Genomic DNA, 19757 nt, shown 5'->3' on the forward strand with positions numbered 1-19757 from the left:
GGCAAAATTCTTCCATGTATAACCCGATTTCATGGTGGCCCATAGAAGTTAAAAAAAGGGGCCACATAGTATAATACCGTTTTTTAAAATAAGATTTATTTAAGGTAAAAACACTTACATTCTCCGTATTAAAAAAGCGCTTATAGTAAAACTGATGGCAGGCAGTGGAGTCTCCCGACGCGTTTCGTCTACTCAGACTTCATCTGGGGTACCCTACCACTGCTGCCATACTCACTTATATAGGTACCAAGACCCCCTTTGATGAGAATCCGGCGTGTGCCACTTGTTTACATGCACTTCCGGGTATCGCCAAAATGATGCAAATAGCGTCATCTTCCGCCCAAGTGGAACGCAAGCTAGGCGGCCATCCGCCGCATGCGTACCACGCCTCAGTGCAGTAGTAGACATGGCGCGATGTCGTCACCAGCGGTCCGGTCCGACAGCACGCCCACCGCTAGGGAAGTGACGCGCCATTGTGTAGCACGTACTGTGTACAATGTAGATAAACAGCTATGTGTATACAAAATAGCCTAATGTTTGTTCAATATGTATTTTGAAAACGAAAACAGTGTGAAATCCCTCATTATAGGACTAGTCATGATGTGATTGTGGAAACAAAAATTATAAAAATAATTATGAAAAATAATTAATAGAGGTGCAGCAAATGTGTATAATAACAAATAGTGATCTATCTGCATAATAATAGCAGATATATTTGTTGCACTGAAGCAATAATTCTAGGTGTATATATTTATGGATTTTCACCCACACACACTTGGTGTAGCTGTCTGCTTTATGTGCAATATTGATGTGGGCTGAAAAAAAAAAAAGAAAAAACCATGACTCGAAAGCAGTAACAAAAAAGTTAATAAATATAATTTATACCAAAAATCTCCTAAACTTCATAGTCCTGGAAAATATACAAAAAATCCTCTGTGATGCAAGGTCACGGAGGGTATAGGTCCAAGACGGATTCTCAATAGGTGATCTATATTATACAAAATTACATACACCATATAGAAAATAACAAAAAAATATAAATAAAAAATGAAAATCAGATAATGATGTGTACGAAAATACACATAAGAATAAATTTCATATGTGTAGTGCCTAATTGTCTAAATGGATATATCTAATCCCACCAACTTGTAGACCCTAAAATTCATTAATGAAAGTATTAATACAATAGGTAATGCCTATTTGCCTTTAAGAATAAACCTAATCCCACCAATTCTAAGATTCATTAATGAAGGCATTGATATCCAAATCCACATTCATACCCCATGGATGGAGGGACCGTAATTCGTGGATCCAGAACATTTCTAAACGAGAAACGCCTCTGGTCAAGGCCCCGCCTCTCCATGGGGGAGTGTACTTGTCAATTATCATAAATAGTGAGCCTGCGGGGTCGCTGTTATGAAACTGTTTGTAGTGTCTGGGGACACTATGTTTTGAGTCTCTACTTTTGATGAGGCTGATGTGTTCACTCACTCTTATCGTAAAGGTTCTGGTTGTTCGGCCCACATATTGTTTGCCACAAGGGCAAACAATTAAGTACACTATATATCTAGTATTGCATGTACAGAAGGGTTTGATAGTGTATCTCTTCCCTGTAACCGTCGAGGTGAATTCCGTTAATTTTCTTCTTATCGGCATATTGTGTCGACAAACAACACACTTTTTACAGGGATAAAACCCCGTCCAATCATGAAAAAAAGATGGACGTACTGGAGGGTTAATGATATTAGGTGCTACCTGTCCCTGTAGGGATGGTGCTCCCCTAAAGATAATCTTAGCTTGTTCCGGTAATATCTTTCTCAAGATATTATCTTGTCTTAACACCCCCCCAGTGTTTTTTCATGATACTCTTGATTTGTTTGTGTTGTATTGAGTATGTGGTAGACAATGCCCATTTGTATGTGGTATCTGGTTCTCTCTCCGGTTTTGTTGTTAAGAGAGTATTTCTATCTGTGTTAGTCACTCTTTGGAGTTCGGTATCCAGATCTGCTTGGTTATACCCTTTGTCCAGAAATCTCTGTCTAAAGACTTCTGCTTGTGTAGTGAATGTATCCACATCGGTACAATTCCTACGGAGCCTTAGGAATTGGCTCCGAGGGACAGCATTGAGCCAGGAGCTATGATGACAGCTATCTCTGGGGATAAAACTGTTTCGGTCTGTTGATTTAAAATAGGTATTAAACTTAAATTGACCATCCACAATTTTAATTTCTAAATCCAGAAAATGGATCCCCGTTTTGCTGGCTTCGTATGTAAGAGAAATGCCTCTGTTGTTGGAGTTCAGATCTTCAAAGAAACTTGCTAAAGTCTCAAAGGTACCACTCCATAGGAGGAGGATGTCGTCTATGTATCTTGCCCACAACACCAATGATGTGGTGCGGTGGGCATAGACGACATCCTCCTCCCACTTGGCCATAAAGAGATGCAATAGATACCTATTGAAATCTTTCTCAGTACCATTCGGAACGCATGGTGTTATGAACAACTGTTTGACACATCTTTTTTTTGCCATTTCAATAGTTTTTGTAATCTTAACTAGCGCTACACTATATATACCTGCACTGTTTACATATTTCCTTGTTTGTTGTGTGAGCTGCTATTACTGAGTAAGCGCAGTGTCTTTGGATATTTTTTCCCCCTAAAAATGAAAGCTGGAGATGCCACTGCATACAGCTCAGCCCGACCGGTTTCGTTGACAAGAGGACTTCTTCCGGGGCATGAAGAAGACATTCATTGGTTGTAAATTATCCAGGATTTATGTTAATTTTTGGAATATTTCACACAATGTATAAAGCTATGGTTGGTGTGCTAATGGGGCAAAACTGAATGTTCTTTGGTTCCATGTGAACATGGTACAAATTCAAATGTTAAAACATTCTAAAAAGTTTTGATTTGATAACAATGAAACTAACAGGATTTGCCACATGTTACATGCCTGTGAAAGACAATATAAATATCAGAAAATAGCATTTGACGCTTACTAAAAATATTAGCAAGGTTATTATTTGTGACTTTTGCATGCATTCTGACATATTTGCACAGTGAACGTATTGATAAATAGACCCCATACTGTATAAAATATTAATGTCAGAAAACAGTACCTGTACTACACTAAATGTATGACAGCTTTCATTTGTCCTATGCTTTACTTTGAAACAAACAAGATTTTAATTTATGTTAAGAATTGAAGTTAAATCAGTCTTTTGTAACTGTGTATTTATTTGCAGACATCGTCATCCTATAGATAATGCTGGCTGTTTTTCCTTTATGACTTTAAACTGGATTACATCACTTGCAAGAAAAGCTTACCAGCTCTCTGAACTTAATATCAATGATCTCTGGGATCTTCCTTCTCAAGATTCAGCAGAACAGAACTGCCAAAGGTAAACTGTTCTCCGCTTCAATAAACAGTATTATGGTGGTAGAGCGTCTAACATATATAATCATCTTCGTCCTTAATTCACAATATTTAGTTGGATTGTGGAGCTAACTCATTTTTATTTTTTGCATAACAGGCTTTATGTATGCATGGTGGCTATTAGTGAGGATTAAAAGAGTTTGGGGGTTATTGCAGTTTCTTACTTACCTAGGTCCCCCGGCAACTCTGTACTGAGAACCGAGCGATCAAACATCACCGATGACTCGGTTCTCTCAGCTCAGCCGAGCAGAGAGCTGCTGCCTGTCAATCAGCAGCTCTCCTGCTCTGCTCTTCTACGCTCACTGAAGCGCTGAGCTGTGGAGGGGCGGGGAGCGGCCTTCTCAGTGGCTCGCTGAGAGGCTGAGAGGCTGAGACGGCTATCAGACAAGGCACCTGACAGATCAAGACTCCCAGAGTCGGGATGAAGCTGTGCCTGGACTGATATTGGTGACGTCAGCAGAGAGCTGAAAACGGGTCACAGGAGTGCAAAACAATTTGCACTTGACCTGTGACCCATAGGAGAAGCCCAGCCAAAGGCTGGACTTCTCCTTTAAGCTATTTGAGAATGCTTTTTCTAGTTGAAATTGAGTAGACAGTTGGTACCTGCAGTGTTAAATCAAGAGCAAAGGAGGAAGGAAGGGCAGGGAGTAAAAAAAAATCTCTCCAATTGGTGCACATACATAAATAAAAAACTAACATTAACTTATAGCCCTTTCACACTTTAAACCGTTTATGGACAAACACCTTATTTATAGGGCATTGATTTCAGTGTGTCATAGATAGGGTCACTGTTAAAGCATTTGCAACCCTAAAAAAAAATAGATCCTGTTCCTTTAAAGCATGTTATACAGCACAGTGCTTGTGTAATTTGTCTCTTTCTATCACCTGAAATACTTGGCTGCTCCTGCCTGGTTCTGCCCCCCCCCCCCCCCCCCCCGTAAACTGACCATGGTTTATCATGGCTTTATCATGGCTGCTGAGCCCTGACACCATGGCCAGTGCCTCCGTCATCCGCAGTTCTCCTCTGTCCTCCTCCCCCCCACCTCCATGCCTGTCAGCTCCGATCACTCCCCAGCCTTCCCCTCCTGCTGCTATCATAACTTAGCGCTTGTGCTACAATCCTCTTTGTCATAATAAATTATTTGCACCAGTGTAAGTGTTTTGTAAAAAATATGCCGATATATACCTTATGTTATATATTTTTTTATTATTTATATTTATTATAGCAAAAAGTAAAAATTATTGTTTTTTTTTTTTTCACAATTGACACTTTTTTGTTTATAGCGCAAAAAATAAAAACCGCAGAGATGATCAAATACCACCAAAAGAAAGCTCTATTTGTAGGAAAAAAAGGACATCAATTTTGTTTGGGTACAGCATCGCTCAACCACTAAATTGTCAGTTAAAGCGACTCAGTGCCATATCGCAAAGAATGGCCTGGTTATTAAAGCGGAGGTTTGCTGAAAAAAAAATATTAAAAGCCAGCAGCTACAAATACTGCAGCTGCTGACTTTTAATATATGGACACTTACCTGTCCAGGGAGCCCGCGGTGTCGGCAGCCGAAGCCGATCCGTCCTTCGGCTCTCGGCTGCTGCCGCTGCCATCCTCGGTAAGGGAATAAGGAAGTGAAGCCGTGCAGCTTCTCTACCTGGTTCCCTACTGCGCATGCGTGAGCCGCACTGCGCTTCCTCACAGGTCCCTGCTGTATTCTGTGTCTCACAGAATACAGCGGGGGAGGACGGGGTAGGCGGCGGAAGTGGCGTAGGTCACCGCAATCACCGCGGTGATCTATGCCAGGAAGTGGGAGCAAATACCTGTATTAGACAGGTATCTGCTCCCTCCTCCCCCCTGAAAGGTGCCAATTGTGACACTGGAGGGGGGGAGGAATCCAAAAAGTGGAAGTTCCATTTTTGGGTGGAACTCCACTTTAAGGGGGAAAATCTTCCGGGGCTGAAGTGGTTAAGAAGAGGTTAAATCAATCAGTAGGAAGACATTAAAGTGTTACTAAACCCACAACAGTTAAATCATTCTATATATGCAGTCAAGCATACTTGTTACACTCACTGTATAACCTAAGGGGTTAATCCTCTGCATTATGTAAAAAGGCTGTTTGATCCTGTATGCACAGATCTTCCTTCTTCCACTGACTCCAAAACAGATCCAGATAAGACAGGGTTAGTGGAGTCAGCCTGCACATGCTCAGTTTGGTGTGTATTGCTAAAGAGTTTTCATTTTTTTCTTGAGAGAGTGCATGTGATCAGCACAGGCCCAGTCAGCCTTATCTAGGCAGAGGGTCATGGGTCCTGCATCATGATAGGACAGCCGGTGCAGTATGAAAGCGTTAACCAGGAACTGATAGAAGTCACAAGACTGCTATATACTGCTGATGAAAAAAGGTATTTAGCAGTTTATATTTACTAGAACAATTGCATTTCCATGTTCTGTGTACTGTGGGAGACCAGATATAGTGAATACGGGTTCCTGGGTTTAGTAACACTTTACTATCACTTGTATAGTTTAGCACCAAAAATCATGGTTCCTGACCTTGGCAATCACAATACAAACCAAAGTTACTCTGAACGGGTCCACCTATATGTAAGCGTTCATATATTTAGCACCTTGCTAAATAATATGATTAATTGTCTATCAACCGCTGTCTGCAGTCCTCTACACACACGTAATGCCATATTTGATTACGTCACATAAAGGAGTATTGGAATGTATTGGAATGAAAGAGAACAACTGTTAAAGGAGTTGAAAAGGCAGAAGCCTTCTGTGTGTTGCAGCCTCCCAAGCACCCCCTAATACTTACCTAAGCCCCATCTCTGTCCAGTGATGTCTACGAGTCCCGCGGCCGAACGGGACTTTCCTTCCTGATTGGCTGAGAAACAGCAGCAGCGTCCTTGGCTCCCGCGGCTGTCAATCAAAGTCAGTTAGCCAATCAGGAGAGAGAGGAGGCGGGTCCGAATGGCAGCTCCGTGTCTGAATGGACACAGGAGCTGCAGCTCGGCTCGGGTGCCCCCAGAGCAAGCTGCTTGCTCTGGCTGCACTCGACAGGAGGGAGGGGCCAGGACCACTGAAGAGGGACCCGAGAAGAGGAGGATCCAGGCTGTCCTGTGCAAAACCACTGTACAGATCAGGTAAGTATAACGTTTCTTATTTAAAAAAAAAAAATCACAGACACAGGACCATTATTAAGATCAAGAGTGACAATTTTAATCTGTTCATGATCATATGCTTGTTTTAAGACAGTAACTCGAAGTATGGAACACTTGGATAAATATGACAGCCAGGCAGCCATTACATGCAGGAGTTTAGCAGTCTCTATGTTTCCCTTGTTGTTGAATTCCTGTAAAACAGAGGTTTTATATTCATGAGGTAATTTCCTATTAAATATTAAACATGAGAGTTCAGGTTCTCATTTAAGATAATAGATGAAGACATAAGAACACATTTCTTTATACTTCTATAACTGAGTATGCATGTAGAACACTTTTAGCATAAATGTTATTGCTTGCTCAGCATTCTAACTTACTATACAGCCAAATTCTGTACTTTGTTCTTGTGTAGGCAACTGTCCTTGGGCTTTAGTTATCAATGAATGTTTAAAGTGAAACTCTGTTTAGACTATGCACACAAATGTATTTATATACTGTATACTGATCAAGCAGTAAAATAAATCCAGCCTGCACTTACCTTTGTAGATGTAGTCATTGTCAGGAAATTCATTTTCAAAGGTCACAACAGAGACACAGAAATGTTTTTTTTTCTGTGGAGAGTAGAATCTTGGTAGATGGCCAGACCTGTAATGTAAACACACAGTAGGTATTTCTACACTATTGGAAATGACTTGTTGAGAAAAAATAACTTTGCATATTGGGGAACTGGAGAAAGTGCAGAGAAGGGCAACCAAACTGATAAGAGGCATGGAGGTTCAGCTATGAGGAAAGATTAGAGGAACTGAATTTATTCTCTCTTGAAGAAGAGGAGATTAAGGGGGATATGATCAATATGTACAAATACATAAGTGGTCCATATAGTGAACTTGGAGTTGAGTTATTCACTTTAAACTCCATCACAGAGGACAAGAGGGCACTCTTTACGTCTGGAAGAAAAGAGATATCATCTCCAAATACAGAAAGGTTTCTTCACAGTAAGAGCTGTGAAAATGTGGAATAGAATCCCTCCAGAGGTGGTTCTGACCAGCTCAGTAGATTGCTTTAAAAAAAGGCCTGGATTCTCTCCTAAATGTACATAATATAACTGGGTACTAACATTTATAGGTAAAGATGATCCAGGGAATATCCAAATGCCTCTCGGGGGATCAGGAAGGATTTTTTCCCCCTGCTGTAGCAATTTGGATCATGCTTTGCTGGGGGTGGTTTTTAGCCTTCCTCTGGATCAACTGTGACTATAGGATTGTGTATAATGATTAAGCACATCTCTGTAGTGTGAAATGCGTCTACATTGACCACTACTAGTGTCTGTTGGTGTCATTTGTATATTTGGATGCTTCAATAAATGTCATTTGGAACCCACGTGAGGTGCAGCCTCTTTCTTATATTGACTAGGATTGTGTATATGGGATTGTATGATTTTTTTTTTTTTCTTTATTGGTTGAACTAGACGGACTTCTGTCTTTTTTCAACCTGACTAACATTACAAGCAGCTAGCAAGTTGAAAGGGGACTTGTTTTAAAGCTTTTTTGCTGTTAAGGATACGTAATAGTATAGCAGTACATTGTCTAAGCACTTTGTAATTGTGCACCCTGAAATTTAACTGACTATCTGTAATCCAATTATTGTGATTTATTACAGAATATCTTATTACAAACACTACATTAAAAATATTTCTAATCCCTATCTCATTTTTTTTCATTATTATTATTTATTTAAACTGTTAGCAGTCTTACTTGTTTATTGGTAAACAAAAAAGTAAAAAAAAAGAAAAAAGATCCCACTAGTTAATGGCACAAAAATTAACCAGATCTGTTTTTTTTTCCCAGTGTTAATTCCTCTGGGTTATTGTTGTTATATCCACTGTTCTCCCTTCAGTTCTTATAACATATGAAAACATATTTAGCTCAGAGCTACCATTCTGTACCATTCTCTTAAAATAACAATCCCAAAACACAGTTGTCTTTGCAGCGGTACTACAAAAATATCTGAACTCTGATCTGACTCTCAATATCCCAGTAATGCTTAGTATAAAATAACAGTTTTTGTGCTTATGAACTCTCCATCACGTACTGTTTAAAAATGGAATAAACTCACAGAACATATAAAGTGAACTGTTTAGTTCTTGTGTTTTCATTCTCAACTGATAAACTTAAAAAAAGAAAGATTGTCCCGTTGTTAATGTATAGCTTAGAAATCTTAAAAATTCCTGTACATTTTGCACTATGCAAAACCTTACTTAGCAGGTAGGCATACGTCACACACGCTTCAGCTTGTAAACACTGGCTTTGAAGAGTACTGAAGAGTACTGTAGACAGTTTTCAATCAGACTTGAGTGGCTTGAGTTTGGGGATGTTCAGAGAGCTGGACATGCCATTTGTGCAGACTGTGTAGCTGACAAGCTCCCTCTGGGACTTGGAAGCCAATTTAGCGCTACCCCCCCACCCCCCGAAGGAGCCGCTGGTGAACATGGGTATCTCCCACCCTGCACAGCCAGGCACACAAATTTTCCACACACGCTGAAGTCAGAGATCAGTCCTTGCAGCTTTGTTTTTTTGTATTTTATTAGGGGAGTTGAACTTGGATAGGGAATAGGGTTATTATGGAATGCCCACTAGATCAGCACAGAAAGAATTTTTCAGGGACACAACTATATACACTTCTCCTCTTCTACCTCCAGCACAATCTTGCTTGTAGAACTACATCTCCCAGAGCCAGCTAGCACTGTAAAGATGATCCAACACAGACTCAGTCGGATCCAGAACAAATGCCCTTTGCAGGCAGGGACCGCAGGCCTGCTTTGTCAGTGTAGTGTAGCAGAAAAGAGTTCTTAGTGCTTAGCTGTCTTATTCCTGTGGCTACTGATCCCAGTACCCCCTCTTCAGGCACTGCCAGCCTGCCTGGCTGCAGCTGCCCCTTTCACTAGCCCTCCTGAGTAGGACTTCACAGTCCTCCCAGACTGACTCTGCATCCATCCCAGGCTGCTTGCACCAAGTCCCTTCAGGCATGTCTCTCAGTCCTCTGACTGTAACACTCACCAGCCCTCCTGGCTGTCTTCCTCCCTGGAGATATACTCCAGCAGTATTCTTTGGCTGTCCTCTCCTTGCTCCTGTGCCTCCTGGTCAAGATCCCCCCGTGTGTCATAAAGAGGGGTCCCTTTCCGCACTAGAGCCCAGGCCTGAGTTCACCCCCCCCCCTCAGACTAGGGGGTTACTCTCAAAGGCCTCCGACAGCCTAATACTCCATGTTCCACCCGCACTTCACACTCCCCAGCTGGGCTGACCCTGAGTATTTGAGGGGGCCTGTCCCCTGCCAACCCAGCTGTTCGGGATTGGTCAGGGCCCTCAGAATACTACAGACAGCTCCTCTTCCCCTCCACTCCCATCCTTCTAGAACCTTCTGCACATTTCTAGAAGTAGGGGAAGGTCTCAGAGATGCTGCCTGTGGGTAATACCAGCGTCCCTGAGTCACTCAACCCTGACCCAGAAAAACAACACACGCTTGGCTGCCAGCCAAGCCTGAACAAATTACCCACTCTGTACAAAAACTAACTCTAGCACTCTAGCAATCTATGGGGTGCTACATCATAGATATGAGTTGGGCAGGTTCTGGGACTTCTACTACTGTCATGTAGACTCTAGGGCAGGCAAGAAGCAGGAGACACATTTTGGATACCCTTATGTACCTGGACTGGAAATGCAGGTGTATTTGGCAGTGAGCAACTCTTTTACTCCCTACCTGACCAACACTGAGACATAAAGTATAGTTCTCCCATTATGCCCTGATGCCACTTGGATTGAAAGAGAATAGATGTTAACTGTCTGACCCTTGTAATGAACCATGATTGAGCAATGCATTTTAGCACACATCATCACTTCTTGAAGCTTCATGAAAGCCTTTTAACAGCTTTTTAAAATTGATAGCACTTCCCTTAAGATTTGTGCTAACATCTCCAAACTGGACTGAAGAGTACTTTAAAGCTGAAGTTACTGATTAAAAAACAGGTACGTGTCAAGTGCTGACTATGCCTGCCCACAATGTAAAGTGTTATATGAATGGAAAGGCCCAACTCCTCCAATCACTGAATTGTTTTCTTTATGGAAACTGGTAGTACAGCTTTTTTGAATGGGGCAAGGGGACGGAAAGAGCAGGCATAGTCAGCACTTGGCAAGTGCCTGTCACAAGCACAGCCACACAGCACCAGAAGATCACTGCTGTGGGGTGGTATCCAGGGACAGAGGATTTCGAAATTCAACCGAACAAAGTAGCCACCAGCACACGGGACATTCTTCAATCATGAGAAGTACCCCATCCATGGTACTTTTTCAAAGTTCTCTAAACTTCATCTTTAAAGCCCATAATCCAGCCAAAAATGTTTATTTTGTTTTGGATTGAGAAAGGAAGGAATGGGGCCCCCTACATGTTTTTATTGCTCTTTTTGTCCAGATTGGGGAGAGTTCACTGGAAGTGAAGGAAATCTCTCTAAGAGGGACACAAACAAAACACATTTTTAGTAGAGTGAATAAGGTTTAGAACTTCTGACAATGTTTTTATTGCTTTCCAAACCATTGACGAACACAGCCACCATTTTTATACAACAATTACCAGGACAATAAAAGAAGCCGTAATAAACCCATGTGATACTTTATCTGATTTGTGGATTACTTGCCATCCAAGAGCTTTTTCCTTGGTGGCAGGTTAACATTTAAAGTAATGTCATCCAGTCATATTTTTAAAGGACATTTTTTTAAGCATGTAATTGGTTGCTATGTGCAACACCTCTTTTTCCCTGTTTCCTTTACTTTAGAATTTTGGAGATCATATCACAGAGGTATGTGTGGTTGCCAGATTGTCAGAGTAACTATAACTGATGTGCCAATACAGAAATCTGAACTCTTTGGGATGAAGCCCATATTTGCATAGCTTGTTTTACCATTTACATTTGTCATTTTTAAAGCAAATTTTTGGTTTAAATCAGCTAAAAACATTCCAAGTGCATCAACGCAAATGCTGTGCAAGGTCTTACATTTTGATTTCTTTAGAAAACAGGCACATTCCATCTATTAGAAAAGACTATCCCCCGCCAGTATGCTGCAAAGAGAAACCCTTGCTCTCTTATTCTTTCTGCAGAGGCCCAGCGCCTTTTAAGTCATAGCTAGAACTCTCCAACCAGTAGGGTGCATGAGCTATGCAGAATGCAGAGCTATAAGTCTGGCTCAGCACTTCTGAAGAGAGACTACTGCTTTCATGCAGAGAGCAAGGGTCTTTACCTACTACCTAAATCTTTTCATGGGACGGGTATTTTACGCTAAAGAAAACTGTAAGACATTGAACACCTTTGTTTTGATGAACCTGGAATGTATTAAAGCAATTTAAAATTAAAGTTCAGTTTGGCTTTAAAACAGCTTTGAAATCCCATATAAATGATTGTAATTATTTAGTGAATAAATAGCGCTATTACTGCTTTGTAAATTGTAACTAATAATGGTAAAGTAATACAGATGCAGGGAAAATTATGAGAAATAATATTCCGCAAATCATGTACAGCCCATGGGAACAGCATTACTCCTCATGCTTGGCTTGTCGAGTGGGCCTTCCATAGTGCTTTACTCCATACTCCATTTGTGCTTTACTAACTCTAGTTCTTTGATATACTCGTAACCATCATGCACCCCTTTAAAAGACTTCCGACCAGGCTTAAGACAGTTGATGCAACTTTTACTTGAATACTTGGATAACACAGTCCAATGTGAACAAATGCATTAGAGTGTCCTCCAACTCTTTTAGGTGGCCCAGGCAATACCTACATAAGGTAGAAGTCCACATTTTGGTGTTCTCTAGAACTGGTAGGTCTCTGGATCCCCGGAGCTTCCCGGGAATCCAGGTGCAGCAGTCTTTGTCTGCAGCAATTACGGCATTCTCTTGAGGGGGAACCCTTGGATCTCATCCTTCCCCCTTTTTATAATACCAGGTGGATAGGCTGGACCCAAAAAAAGCCAGGAGCAGCAAAGTTCAACTTTAACCCCTTCCCAGCCTGGGTCATCACTATCTAAATAACCAGTAGGCAACCTACCTACAAGTTCATGCTATTATTAAAGTTTATGGAGTACAGGAATTGTTAGATAGTAGTAATATTACATTTCTAACCTTCTCTTTTTGTTATTCAAAAAGGTTTAAGTTGTAAGTTTGCAAACTAATTGGTTTCACTTGTTTCTGTATCCTTCCTATTGTCAGGTTACATCGTCTTTGGGAAGCAGAGCTGGAGAAATGTGGGAAGACAAAAGCATCCCTGCGAAAGGTGTTATGGCGGTTTTGTCAGACAAGATCCCTGTTGGCTTTGTTGTGTCTGATTGTCACAATGGCAGCAAACTTTATTGGGCCTGTAAGTTCCTGTTTCTATACCTAATTTATTGTTATAGCAGGCATAGGTGGATATCATTTAATGATGAATTTGTGTTTACAGTGCTATATTAATTTGTGTCTATAGCCCAATACACACGATAGGACTTTGTACAAACTTTCCCTTGGATTTTTGTACAAAGGGCGTTGCCCAAAAGTTTGTCTTGCATACAGACGACAGGACTTTTCCAGCCAACTTTCACCAAATCACGTGGTTTTTCAGCTCTTTACCACCACCCTTTGGTCAACTTCTTTATTGTTGTCTGATATTGTGTCAATCTTGCCACTTTTATTGGCGAGATTGACACCTTGGAAGCCGGGTTCACACAGTTGGATCCCCGCCAATACCAGGCACTGTGTTTGGTATGAATCTTGAGGGGGAACTGCACGCCAAATTTTAAATAAAAAACTGTCATGGGTTCCCCTCCAGGGGCATACCAGGCCCTTAGACCTGGTATGGATTTTAAGGGTAATCCACTACGCCAAAAAAACGGCGTGGGGGTCCCTCCAAAATCCATACCAGACCCTTATCCGAGCACGCAGCCTGGCCGGTCAGGAAAGGGGGTGGGGACGAGCGAGCGCCCCCCCCGAGGCGTACCAGGCCACATGCCCTCAACATGGGGGGGTGGGAAGCACCCTGTGGGCCCCCCCACCCCAAAGCACCTTGTCCCCATGTTGATGAGGACAAGGGCCTCTTCCCGACAACCCTGGCCGTTGGTTGTCGGGGTCTGCGGGCGGGGGGCTTATCGGAATCCGGGAACCCCCTTTAATAAATCCCGGCCCCCCACTGTATGTGAATGAGTATGGGGTACATCGTACCCCTACCCATTCACCTAGGGAAAAAAGTGTCAATAAAAAACACAGTACACAGGTTTTCAAAGTAATTTATTAGGCAGCTCCGGGGTCTTCTTCCGACTTCGGGGGTCCTCTTCCGACTTTGGGAGTCTTCTTCCGACTTCGGGGGTCCTCTTCTGACTTCGGGGGTCTCTCGGGCGTCTTCTCCCTGGGACTGTGAGGTCATAAAGGGGGCATGGTCACCTATGACATCACAGTCCCGGGGCATGCTGGGACTGTGAGGTCATAAGGGGGCGTGGTCATGTCATCCTATGACCATGCCCCCTTTATGACCTCACAGTCCCAGCATGCCCCGGGACTGTGATGTCATAGGGGCGGGGTCACCGCCTATATAAGTCCGTTGCGGAGCGCTCAGAGAGCATTCCAGCTGGAGAGAGCGTCGTGTCAACATCTCTGGAAGAGAAGAGGAAAGAAGACGATCCAGAAGTCCGGGCCACCGCTGGCAAAAGAGCGGCAGAAGATAGTGATGGAGTCGGCAGAAGATGCGGACATTGGGAGAAGATGCTGGAGAGACCCCCGAAGTCGGAAGAGGACCCCCGAAGTCGGAAGAAGACCCCGGAGCTGCTTAATAAATTACTTTAAAAACCTGTGTACTGTGTTTTTTATTGACACTTATGTCCCTAGGTGAATGGGTAGGGGTACGATGTACCCCATACTCATTCACATAGGGTGGGGGGCTGGGATCTGGGGGCCCTCTTATTAAAGGGGGCTCCCGGATTCCGATAAGCCCCCCGGCCGCAGACCTCGGGAGGAGGCCCTTGTCCTCATCAACATGGGGACAAGGTGCTTTGGGGTGGGGGGGCCCGCAGGGCGCCCCCCTCCCCCAAAGCACCCACCCCCCCATGTTGAGGGCATGCGGTCTGGTACGGCTCAGGAGGGGGGGCGCTCGCTTGTCTCCACCCCCTTTCCAGACCGGCCAGGCTGCGTGCTCGGATAAGGGTCTGGTATGGATTTTGGGGGGACCCCCACGCCGTTTTTTTTGGCGTAGGGGATTACCCTTAAAATCCATACCAGACCGAAGGCTTGGTATTCTCCAGAGGGGAATTCCCTCTCGCGCCTGCCGCAGTAGGAAAATGTGTTTTTCCTATTGCAGCTAGCGCGAGATGTACAGTACCCTGCTGCCGAGAACCAGCGCGATCCGATCGCGCTGGAAACATTCTCGCGGCTGCGTACTGTAGTTTGTACAAAAGTCCGATGGCTTTGTGTACACACGATCGGACTTTGCTCCATCGGACATTTGTTGCCGGAAAGTTTGTCCGTTCGCACAGCGAACAAAAGTCCGATGGAAACTGAAAAAGTTTGTCCGATGGAGCGTACACACGGTCGGATGTTGCTCCAAAACAGCTAATTTGCATGTTTGTTGTCAAAAAGTCCGATCGTGTGTATGGCCCTTTAGTGTATAGCTTTAGATGACATGCTACTACCAATGGACAGTGTCCGCTTGAGGACAAGACATTATTTTTTGGTTCTGTACACTGGACTAATTCCTATTTGGAGATTAAAATATGACTGTCTTGCTTATAGAAAACTATCAGCAATGAGCCACACAAATAAATAGGTAGGACAGACATTTGAACATTTTCCAATTAAACATTACTGAGAGCGCATACATAGGACACAGCTATGAACTCCATTTATAAAGGAGATAAAACACATATATTAACCACTTCATCATTTTTGAAATATGCTTCTGCTTGTTTAAAGGCAATCTTCATCAGAGCACTACTTGAGTACTCAGAGGCATTGGAATCCAATCTTCTTTATGGGTTGCTTCTTTCCTTTGGCATTTTTGCTGCAGAGCTCCTTAGGTCTTGGTCTTTTGCAATGAGCTGGGCAATGAACTACAGAACTGGAATTCGACTGAAGGGAGCAGTTTTAGCCCTGGCTTTTCGAAAGATCCTGAGACTCAAAGAAACAAAGGATGTATCAACTGGAGAGGTAAATTCACTGGCTAATGTGCTTGGAGACGTCGGGGTCCTGTTTGTGAATAAATACTAGTGTACTTTGTACTCAAAAGACTCATGGTTCTCCAAATATTGCTCTTCCTGGGAGGGAACCTTTAATTACTGCTTTAGCATTTGCTTCATAAGGTTTTGGGAGAAGTAGAGTTTAAAATATTCAACTAAACAGCATCGCTTACTGAAAATGGTCATCGGTATGCAAATACTTAGATTTCAAATTACACTGCCAGGTTAAAGGAGAATCAAAGAACTGCATGCTTTTGCTTCAATGAAACTTAGGACGTGTATTTTTCTCTTTACATTCAAAGCATAATGTAGCTTTTAATGCAAAAGGCTTGAATTAATAGGCTACTGAAAAATATGACTGCATACAATAATATTCAGTATTTAGTTTTGCACTCAAAGAAAGAAAAGCAATATCTAAATTTACTGCTATGGGTTACTGCACACCGTTGCTGTTTGTATTGGCTCTTTAAAAAAAGCCAGTAGACCTGAAATAATTTCATGTACTTTTAACTAAATTGTTCTTCAGAGGGATAGTCATTGTCTGTAAAGGTAACAACAACTATGTTTAAAGCCCCTTCTGGGAAATACTCACTGTTAAAGAAGTGATACAATGGGGTTGACTTACTAAAGCTGGAGAGTGCAAAATCTGGCACAGCTCTGCATAGAAGCCAGCTTCCAGTTTTTTTTTTTGTCAAAGCTTAATTGAACAAGCCTAAGTCAGAAGCTAATTGACTACCATGCACAGCTGCACCAGATTTTACACTCTCCGGTTTTAGTAAATCAACCTCAATGGGTCCAGTCTGTTTTGGCTATGACTAGTCTCTTCTGGATGGGTTCAGACTGGATGTCGGGATTTTACTGTATCTGTTAGATATTCGGAGGCTTTTGAATATTCAGGAATTTGTTATGTGCCATGTGAAACCGTCCTAAATTAACGAATTGATACCCTGATAGACATTTGAACTCCTTGATATTTTATTGCTGCAATTTTGGGGCAATATCAAAGATCCATAAGACGTACACCATGAATCAAACCCACCTGCATTGAGCGACATGAATGGCAGCCTCAGCCCGAACTCCAGCGAGGCCACACCCCCATCGAGTTTTGCTGAGCCCCTTGGAGCTTAATCATCCACAACCCATTCCCCATGATTAAACTCCAAGGGGCGGAGTGAAATGTGTTGGAGGTGTGGCCTGGCTGGAGTCCGGGCTGAGTCTGCCATCCACCTCACTCCACGCACATGGGTCTGCTTCATGATGTGTGGCTTATGGATCTTTTCCTTTGACATTAGCACAGCTTGGAGCTAGGATGAGCTCTCTGTCCCTGCCTGCACTCATAGCAGTCTAGATGGACCTCTCTACCTGAGCGGCACCTAAATTTTGTCTCTGTATTTTTAGGGCTTATGTGCCTGTTGCTCATTAATCTCCTGCTAAGAAATGCTGAGTGTTACATAATCCCAGGTTTTATGACCCCCACACCTGCCTAGGGCAGGCAGGCATTTGTCATAAGTAGCCACAAATATTCTGAAATATATATAGGAATAAGCAATACACATAATGAGAATGGCTTTGTGGACAGATTTTTATGGCCTCATTTGTTTGTACGTGCAACAAAATTAGCCTAGGTACCCAACCAACTCAACTGGCCCAATAACATACTGTAATAGGTTCCTAACTAACTAACTCACATGTTGTTTGCATCTTTGAAAGTTCACAACTTGAAGGTTTGTATGTAGGGGACTAACTGTAATGATGAAGTAGGAATGATTTTTTTGTTTGGTGTATTTAATATTTGTTAAAAAAAAGTTATGTATTTTGTCTTGCAGCTTATTAATATGTGCTCTAGTGATGGTCATCGGCTTTATGAAGCAGCCTCCATAGGCTGTATGTTAGCTGCTGGTCCTTTCATTGCTCTCATGGGACTGCTATACACTGCAATGTTCCTTGGACCAACAGCATTGATAGGTTCTGCTGCATTCATTGTGTTTTATCCATTAATGGTAAGATGGACTTTTGTCTATTTACTGCATATCAAAAAGAGTTTCATGATTGTAATGTAAGGGATACGTTTTGGATTACAATGCCACCAAAATACATTATTTATTAATTACAAAGGCATTGTATAGCCTAAATATTGTAACTTGTAAAAGGTAGTACAAAGTTCAATATCCAATATGCATTATTTTCATTATTCATGAATGCGTTATAGACAATTTATAGGTATTTTTATGGAGAACAGGATGTATGGTTTAGCTGATGCATATATTATATAAATAACTGTTTACCAATGTCTGCCTTTTGTTTCTGGAAACAGTGTTGGTAGAAATAGTACAATCCCATCCCATTGCCAGCTTGTGACAAGGTCACCTCAGAGGCAGCTGTTTGAATTTAATCTGCTGAGGTATGGGGACAGTTCTCTGCCACCTGCTCATTGTCATGCGACCCCACAGTGGGTTCTCTTGTACAATACATATATACAATGTCTTATTGGCTTTCTCAATAATTTGTATTTTTGGTAAATGTTAATATAATTTTACTTTGCAGAATATTTTTGTGCTTAATAAAGAAAGCTTATAAAAAGTTGTTCATGTAATCGCAGTTTATGCGTTATAATGCTTTTACTTTCCTCTAGATGCTGGCCTCAAAATTGACTGCTTACTTTAGGAAAAAGGGTATTAGAATCACAGATCGGAGAGTGAGAGCTATGAATGAAATTTTAACTTGCATTCGCTTTATTAAGATGTATGCATGGGAAAACACTTTTATGCGTAATATTCAAGGTGGGTATATTTTCTTCCTTATTGCCGGGAAACAATATTGGTGTTAAGTGGTGCAGTGGTATGTGTGTATGAGCTTATATATATATATGTATACATATGTATATATATATATATATATATATATATATATATATATATATATATATATATATATACACTGTATATACTGCATATATGATAAAAAGTGCAGTTACACCCTACTTAACTCTGATAGACATACATAAACATAATATCAGGACATTACTGTAGCTGCCTATTTACTACCCAGGACCCCCCCCCCCCCTTTCGTTTTCTTATCTCTATACTTAGTCCTAGCTATCTTCTCTTTCTTGCTATATTTTTCACAATTTAGAAAATGGAAAATGGTTGAGGCGACTCAGGAAGTGGTTCCTGAGGTTTATTCCTTGGTTGTTATAAAACGGGTATAATGCACTCACCAAACGTACATTGTGTATGATACGTGTGACCTGACTTAATAGCCAGATAACTGTCTATCATCTAAGGCCCCTTTCACACGGGACGGATCCGTGTTGATCCGCCCCGTGTTTATCCGCTGCTCAGCGGGGATCGCTCCGCTTTCCCCAGCTGAGCAGGCAGATGACAGGGCGGGACCCGCACACTGTGCAGGGACCGCCCTGTCAGATCTCCGCTCTCCCCTATGGGGGATCGGAGGAACACGGACCGTCTGTCCGTGTTCCTCCGATCCGCTCTGCAGACGGATAGAAAAATAGGATTTTCTTCCGTCCGCAGAATCGGACGAGAGCGGAGCCGGACAACATCGGGTGTTAGCGGATGTACATCCGCTGACACCCGCTATCCCATAGGGATGCATGTATGTCCGTATTTCATCCGAAAACGGATGGATGAAATACGGACATACTGTCCGCATGTGTGAAAGGGGCCTTACTGTGTCTGTAATGTTAATGGATACATGTGGTTGTTGTGTGACCCTGGACCCGCCTTTTGTGGTTGAAATAAAATATTTGAAAAAGTGCAGTTACTTTGCGAAATAAACCAATAGTGACCTGTAGCAGTAATTCAGATCCCAGGTAACTGTTGTCAGATGTCCAAAAAAGTTATTCCTGATGATTAGTGAGCATTATAAGTCATTACATTATACACTGCCTTATTAAAGTATTTTCT

At 42.1% G+C, this 19757-nt stretch overlaps 1 protein-coding gene across 2 annotated transcripts in view; it reads left to right on the top strand.

Annotated features, from left to right (window-relative positions):
• Positions 1–19757, top strand: part of LOC141127842 (ATP-binding cassette sub-family C member 5-like) — a 151290-nt gene that overhangs the window by 40119 nt on the left and 91414 nt on the right. Inside the window, exons 3-7 of one of the 2 annotated variants that reach the window (XM_073614677.1) lie at positions 3246–3401; positions 12848–12995; positions 15572–15805; positions 17661–17834; positions 18467–18614. In XM_073614677.1, the coding sequence (XP_073470778.1) occupies positions 3246–3401; positions 12848–12995; positions 15572–15805; positions 17661–17834; positions 18467–18614 (860 nt within the window). Of the gene's footprint in view, positions 1–3245; positions 3402–12847; positions 12996–15571; positions 15806–17660; positions 17835–18148; positions 18236–18466; positions 18615–19757 lie in introns of those variants that run through there. The other variant, XM_073614678.1, reaches the window with a different exon arrangement.

Source organism: Aquarana catesbeiana, linkage group LG02, assembly GCF_042186555.1.
Source record: "Aquarana catesbeiana isolate 2022-GZ linkage group LG02, ASM4218655v1, whole genome shotgun sequence".
Lineage (NCBI taxonomy): Eukaryota > Metazoa > Chordata > Amphibia > Anura > Ranidae > Aquarana > Aquarana catesbeiana.